At 43.0% G+C, this 8,163-nt stretch overlaps 1 protein-coding gene across 1 annotated transcript in view; it reads left to right on the forward strand.

The window, feature by feature from the left end:
- PSMD1 (proteasome 26S subunit, non-ATPase 1) overlaps positions 1 to 5,341 on the forward strand; it is a 398,075-nt gene extending 392,734 nt beyond the window's left edge. Inside the window, exons 24-25 of the mRNA XM_078784439.1 lie at positions 1,847 to 2,018; positions 5,223 to 5,341. Of these exons, the coding sequence (XP_078640565.1) occupies positions 1,847 to 1,993 (147 nt within the window). The 3' untranslated portion in view covers positions 1,994 to 2,018; positions 5,223 to 5,341. The remainder of the gene's footprint in view (positions 1 to 1,846; positions 2,019 to 5,222) is intronic.
- Positions 5,342 to 8,163: the final 2,822 nt, after the last annotated feature.

Genomic DNA, 8,163 nt, shown 5'->3' on the forward strand with positions numbered 1-8,163 from the left:
ACACTCGGTAAAACGGTAGTAAAATCCAGAATTAATTTATTTTTATGCCTTTCAACCTCTTTAAAACTTTAATGTGAATTAAGTTATATGCTTGAACACTGTAGAACACAAATTGCCTTCATAGTACTTCCAAGAATCATACTACAGTATACATTGGTATATAGCATGAGAGGGCATGGCATGTGAGGAGATGGTGCAGGATCGGGGTGAAGAAGAGGCCACCGATAAGGCTAATTGATGCTGCGTTCTATGGTGATCAATAAAGCCTCCATCTCTAAACTGCAACTCAACGTCGTTTTATTAGTGTTATATAGGGTGTTGTATAAGACTGCTTCAGTAGTGCTAAACTTCTGGATTATTTTTCTTAATGATCATTAAAATTGTTATTTTATTTAAATTGAAGTATATACTTGAACAGTGCACGGGTGGGTATTGTGTTCTATGAACTCTCTAGTTACTTCCGCCATCGAAGTCAAAAAGTTGTGGACGGATTCGGACGAAATTTATTGGAGAGGTGGCATATGTGACAAGGACGAAATGATTAGATTTTAGTGAAGATTCGGATTCGGATCCGGCTAGTAGAATTTTTTAAGTGATTCTTCACCATTGAAAGATCGGGCCAAAAACGATACATAGCAGGATATCTCAAAAAGTTGTGGACGGATTTGGACGAAACTTGGTGGAGAGGTTGTCTGTGTGACAAGGACTATTCGATTCGATTTTGGTGAAGATCTGAATATGGATTCGGATATGATAATTATTTAATTTTTAAGTGATTCTTCACCATTGAGAGATCGGGTGAAAAGCGATATATAACATGATATTCAAAAAGGTTATTGATGAGCTATGACTAAACTTGGTGGACGAGTTGGTTAGGTGACAAGAACAAGCCGATTAGATTTTGGTTCAGGTCCGAATCCAGATCCGGCCTATCATTGGGATGCAAAAAAAACTGTTCAGCCTGGCGGAGGTATGCGCTCTACTGGGTGCCGTTCTAGTTATTTCTGTGTTCGTCTTCCAAAAGCCAACGGAGTGTTGTAAAAGTACTCTTTCTTTCAAGGCTTACAATTTGCATCTTAGGTGTAGGTCTTGAAGGTGATGTCCCTCAAATAGTCTCCCCCACAAGCAATGTAGGAACGTTGATAAATATACTCATGATCCTTAATAAAGTGATGAATATTGTGACATTCTTACTCTTGCTTCTTTGTCACCCGCTCAAGGTGTCCTGGCAAACTGTAGCTCAAAGTCCTTTATAAGTATTCCTCTTCAAGATGCTCTGTTCGGGCAAAGTGCGAATCGGAGCTCGTTGCTCCTCTCACTGGCTCCTCGTTCACTGCTGTGCACACATTCTCAATTGACTTTGGTGTTTGGATAGTGCACAGCCCATCACATGGTCTCGTGTCTTGAACTGTACCTCCACTTTCAAATCTATCGAATAACATTCAAACATGGAGTTTCACTCATACAGAATTGATGTTTGAATCCTCTCTGTATTTGAACAATTGAGCGAGTTGCAAACAACAGCTCCACAGCAGCAGACCTTTTTCTGGTACTCCAACGATCGTTATCATCGCAATCTTAACCCTCAATATGAAAAGTTATTTAACGTCAGTTCTATGCATCAACATCATGGTATCAAAACATTTACTTAGCTTCGATTGTTCTGCGTCGCCCTGCAATTTTGAGGAGAGTAATTATGGTCGGGAGGCTTGTTAAGACGAAGAGATGTTGGTTCTTATCATTTAGTCTGTGTGATGCAAAATGGCGCAATATGTTGAACTGTGGTGTCGTGCAATGTGTTGAGGTGTGATGATCACACCATGCCATGCGTGATGTAATGAAACAGTTGTCCATGGGAGGAATCATCTTGCTGCGGGATCAGAGCAGCGACGCAGAGGAGCTGGTAGAGTCGGTGGCAGCGCATGGACCCAAGATAGAGGAGGAGGAGAAGGAGCCTGACCCTCCGGAGCCATTTGAATACATCGAGGAGTAAATGTTCTCAGCTCAATGAGATGGCGGTAAGGTCTTGCCAGGTTTTGTTCAACTCTCCTGACATGTGGTTGTCCTTTTATTTTGTTCATTTAGTTTATTTGTGTTAAAACGAAAATCCAAGCTCACAATAGAATAGTAAGACTTGAGGAGAGGTGGAAGGTTGACTTGATGATCAATGAGTGCTCCAAGCAGGTAGATTTGAGATGTAGAGCGGCCTGTGGGGTTAGTAAAGATTGTATGAATGTTATTGAGTCAACATGAGAGCAGTCAGCCATTACGGAGGACTGGATTGGGAAAAACCTAGGAATAGAGATTGGTGGAACCAGATGAACATGTGCATGCTCATGGGCTTTATGGTACATAAATCAATTAAATAAAGACCAAATGAAAGGTAACATGAGACTGAGAAGCTACCAACCTTTTTGAAGTGCGGAGAGCGGTCCCGTTCCTCGGCCTCCTGATGGATGATGCAGAGAATGCACAAATGTTTTTTTAACGGGATCTATGGCTCGTAGTGGAGCTGCCACATACAGATGTCCTCCACATGGACGTACAGACAAATGCACAAGACCCCACAGGACTGTTAGACGAGATAAACACAGACAACGAGCTTGGGGGAAGTGCCGTCACTTCCTGGGGCACGCTGGGTACCAGCGATGCCGCAACAATGACCGCACCTTTCTCATTGCACTCACTCAGCATGGCATTTCCTCCTCCCCACGGATGCCAACCTGTGAGGATTGTTTGTGCTCTTTCATTTTTGAATGATGAATGTCAAGCAAGGAAGCAGCACGTACCATTTTCTTTTTAAGTTTTTGGTATTACTCGGCCGGGGTTTGAATTACCACCCTCCCAGACTCAGAGCGGATGCTCTAAACATTATATCACTGAGTCCTTTCACCTTGAACGTTTGCAGGAGTGAAATTGGGACACCATAGAAGGCAATGTACAGTAAGTCCTCGCTTATCTTTGTGAAGTTTCGTGTTGATTGGATAAGGTTCATTTTTCTATCCAAGATGGCTGCCAAACCACGTGGCATATGACGTGACGATTATCATAAAACATTCTACATGGGTGTCACACCTACCCTGAAAGTTTTGTCTCAATCGATGGTTGCTGAGAAAAATGAGGTTTCACCTGGACGGAGGACACCCTGAAAACATAATGCTTCCTGCTACCTTTGGGGGCGGAGGCATAAAAATGGCTGCGAGTTTGTCACTGGGGTGAAAGATAATTCAGCAGAAAGTTGAACAATTGCCAAAATGTTCAAGGATTTTTTTTCCAAGAATACAAAATCGTTCTATTTACATTCGGAAAAACTTGTGCGAGGCCCAACATCTCCCGTGGCGGAATTTTGAGAAATGCAGTTCAGTTCCTAATATTTTTTCAAGAAATGACAGAGTAAGCATGATGAGAGGTGATCAAGAGTAACATCACCGACAGATCCAGGGGGAGAGGCCACGGAAGCCTGCACCTCCTCCCCTTTCCAAAGGGAGGGGGAAGGGGAAGAAGAAGAGTAATGACTCATTGATCACTATTGTAAATGTCACAAAACCCCAAAGTTCTTTAGTCGACTGATCCATATCAGCAGGCAGGTGAACTCCAAACATGAGTTTATTCTACAGTCAACACAAAAAGCAGTAACTCATAGCCCGACATGACACAATGCGGGGCGCAGCAAAGTAAATCTATCTTTCTGGCGCTCTCTTTCGCTTTCCAGTTTATAACTTTCCGAGAGAGAACATTCATGGAAGTCCCTCCCCCTACACACCGCTCATACTCATAAGATTATTTTTAAGCCGGAAGTAACTGGAAATCTCTCCCATGTCTTAATTGGCTTTTATCGTGATACCTTTTGTCTACCTGTCTTATATGGAACCCATGAGTAACTGAAGAAAGAAGGCCAGGGACCATTCCTCCCCTACTTCAGGAAGAAAGACGAACATGAGAGAATTGCAAACCTTTTGTCACTGCCTTGTATCAATCCAAATCATCTCGATGAGTGTTGCACATCAGTTTAGGCCTCGGCCTACATATGATACGATGAATAGTCAATGATGAGGTGTAAGTGTGTCCCACGTCCTGGACTCTGAGCAGGTTGTCTGACAATAAAACTGTTTTCTGCATTTGGAAGTTCCGAAACCCATTCACATTGCATCAAATAAAAATGGATGTTTATAATCCTGGAAGTTTCATTAATGCTTTAACAAACTCCCAGCATTTGATAGTCTTAATGTGTAACGACATAACACAAGGTTTGGTGTTCTCCTCCTTTTCCTATTGGCAAGCGGAGCTTTCATCCGGAACGTAGACACGTCTCTGTTCAAATTAACTTTTGTTCCAGCGTTTCTTGTGTCACATTAAAGAGCCACCTGGGTGTCGAACTGTCATGGATGACATGTCACTGCTAAGCAGAGCACAATCTTTGTGCCTTGCCAGGTAAGGGAGCTGGGCTGCCTCCGCTGTTTGATTCCGATCCAGCAGGGTAAATCGGAGGCGTCGAGTTTTTAAACGCTTGATTGAGGAGGAAAGCGTACCCAACATATTGCCATCCACAAGGATGTCGCACCCGGAAAAAGTTGAAAAGAACCGGTGCAGGAAACTCCGTGCGCTGGTCCCACATTGATGTTTTCCCTTCTGTGATTTTCCTGCCAGCACGTGATGTAACTGCCGTCATCCGTGCCTGAGCACTCCGCTATTGGTGTGCCGTTTGGTTAATGTGCTCTTGGACCACCGCCAGTACTGGCAAGCACCACGGGCCATGATTAACCACACGCCGTGTACACATCAGACATTCGACTGATTGCGAGAGAGAAAGTTTCAATTTTCAAGACAATGGGATGATCTTGGAATTCAGGTTGCTTTTGTTTGTTAACCCTCCAAGCACTTTGGCCTGTTTTCTCTTTTGTTTCTTTGGTGTGTTTCTCTATTTATTTATTTTTCGTTGTACGTGAGCTATTGTTCTGCTTCAGACGGACTTTCCGCAAGATCGTCTGCTTCCTAACCGGGAGAAAGACACATACATGCCGAATGGTACACCAGGCCTTAGCGGCCGTATAATTGGGCACGATGTGAATTTGGTTTTACTTGTTTACACCCAAATGGAAAACCCACTGATCCTTTCAGCGGAATTTCAAAATGATCCAGATGTGTGAACACGGCAGTGATTTTATTTGTTTATTTTGGGGAAATTGCCTCTAATGCCACCTTCTGCTTTGTGTTCCCAATAGGTGCATCACGAACCTGCACCCTCCCAGGTGAACAAGATGCCAAGTTCTTTATTTTTGTTTGTTTTCGTTCTTTTCAACCCTCCTTGTGGCATACTCGAATAAAGTGGATCTAAATGGCATTTCTCGCTTTCGTTGCTCGGTTTCTACAAATCACAAATAAAAACCATTTTTACCCTCGCCAGAGGAGAGGGTATTGCATTTGAGTCTGTTTGTCTGTTTGTCTGTTTGTCCGCCCAGAATAAATATGATTTTCTCTGCAACCGTTGGTCCGATTGACAGGAAATTTTCACCAAAGGTGCAACTCCACCTGTAGAATTGTTTTTATGATAATTTTGACGTCATAGTTCACGTGGTTCGGACGCCATCTTGGAAAAACCGAAAAACTTTGCACCTCTATATCTCCAAAAGCACTGAAGAAGAAAAAGACATGACTCATTGTAAAGAACTCTCCATGGGGAATAAAATATGTTAATGATGATGTCATAGGTGCCTCCATTATGACGTCATAATTCGACAAGTACGAAACGTCATCTGATCAAGATGAAATTTCTTGAGCATCATCTAGGGATAAATTGGTGGAGAAAAAAAATTAATGATGACGTCATCGGTCACGTGCTTCGGCCGCCATATTTGTTTTAACACAAAAGCTTTAAAAACAACTGAAAACACGTCCTGGCGAGGGTCTGCAATCTCTGATTGCTCTTTCTAGTTTTTTCATGCAAATGCTTTGTTCGTATCAAACTCGGAGTTGTTTGTAGCTTTTGACTTTTAGGTGGTCTGTAAAGTTGTAATACTCGTTCATTTACATGGAACTTCAACACAAGAGAAGGCCCATCAATGTCCATGCAATGGTTGTTTCTCCATGCTTTGTCCTTTTAAATGCTGAACGTCAAGCAAGGAAGTAGTACGTACCATTTTAAGTCTTTGGTACGGCTCAGCCGGGATTTGAACCTCCGACCTCCCAGACTCAGTGCGAATGCTCGAACCATTATGCCAAGTTGACATTATGCCACTCGGTGACGTGGCACGAGAGATGTTTCCTGCCCTGCATAGGGCCCTCAGCACTGGTTATTAAAGTCCAGTAGCTGAGAGTGGAGCTTTTTCTGAGCTATTACATCCTTTGTTTTGACCCAATCTACAAAGGGTAAATTCCTGATACAGTTGGAGTTTTCATTTTTTCTCGGCAGTTCAGTTATGACGAGATCATTTTGAATTTTGGGATAATAGAATTATGGTGAAAGCAGCTCCTGCATCTTAAAACTCAATTATCAAGGTGCCAACTTCACTGCGTGTGGACATCAATGTTCTGCCGTTCTTGTTTTGACGTTTTTGGAAGAAACTTCTCGGTGGTGCTTTGGTGGTGAAAGCGCTGCAGAAACTTCCCTTTGGTGGAGAAACATAGCGTAGAAGAATAGAGTCCACTAGCATCTGGAATTCTGCAGGAGGGATGCGGCAACATTCTTCCATGAGAAAATCAATCAACTCCCACCTGTTGTAAAACACTATCTCGGGGTGTAATGTCGGTGGAAAACGCTGTCTCAGGCGTCGTTCCAGAATATCCCATAAATGCTCGATTGGGTTCAGATCTGGTGAGTGAGAAAGCCATGACATGTGGATACTTTATAGAGGTACATCAGTGTCATGCTTATCAAACCATTGGGTGACCAGATGTGCTCTGTGAATGGGGGCATTGGGGGGTCTCCTCTTGCAGCCATGCTAGCTATAATTATAGGCAACGAGGCCTGCGCAGCATTTTTATACGTGATCCTAAGCATGCTGGGATATTATTAACTTAATGAACACATGGCCTACATCTGTGTGGAAGTCGCTGATTGGTGTCCCTCATTTACCCAGGTGTTTCCTTTTTTTTTTTGTCCACGACCTGTATGTTCAAGCTCTTGAGTGAGCCCATAAATAAAATTTAAAAAACTGATTTAAGGCTCATGAAGAAGTTTGTACATTCAGGACAAAGACATTAGCAGACAGCGGTGTACTTTTATTTGAATCACATGGACAAACATGTTCAGTTGTACACATATGGGATTTGGACCTGGGTTTCTTGGACCCAGTGCCAGATGATCAGATGGGAACACCAAGAGGACAACCCAAACAGGCCAATCTTCCTCATACCCATTTACATCTCTATTCTGTCACAAATATCTCGAACATCTTTATCATTTATGAAGGGGAAATACACCAACATGTCTGTCAAACCCCTCACTCATTTCACCAAGCTTTCCATCTCACTTTGTCTCCTTATCTATTCACTCGGGTTCCTCCGCAGTGTTCACTGTTGGGAGTGGATACTTCTGTATAAAGCCCGGGCTCAGATGTCAGAGGGAATCTTACACTGGTCCATCTCTAAGAACCCCTGCTTGGACATTGCCAACTTCTCACGCAGACCACATATGTATCGTTCTTTAGCAGACGCCATCTCCTCAAGACGTTGGTCATGCTGTTTCCTCCATACGCTTTGGAGGCTACACCAGTTTTGCCTTCAAACAGATTACACTAGGCCTGAGAACGTTTTTCAGGTTTCTTTACTCCACTCCCAGCCCGCTTTCCCCTCCAGTACCTCCTCCCACCGCAATGCCCTTTGTTTTATCCATGAAGCAAAGCCGATGGTGCTCGCAATTGTACATGGAGAACACCAAGGAAACGAAATGCGTAAGAGTACGGAACCGGAATATTGAAAAGGGCAAGAGTATATTGTGACCATTTAGGAACAAATGAACATATCGTTTCATTGTACCAAACTTGGATTTGTTTGTGTCTTCAGACTTTAAGGTCTGTAAAGGATTCTGCTGAGGCTTCCGAGTTTGGGACAGTCGAGTAAGACTGTTTGGTTTAAGCAGAAAAATAAGGAACAAGCAGAAAGGAATTACCAGGTACAAAATAACGTGAAGGCATTTATTAGGGAGGATGGGGGAAATGGCAGAGG

Source organism: Myxine glutinosa, chromosome 9 (genome assembly GCF_964187855.1).
Source record: "Myxine glutinosa chromosome 9, kmMyxGlut1.1, whole genome shotgun sequence".
NCBI classification, from domain to species: domain Eukaryota; kingdom Metazoa; phylum Chordata; class Myxini; order Myxiniformes; family Myxinidae; genus Myxine; species Myxine glutinosa.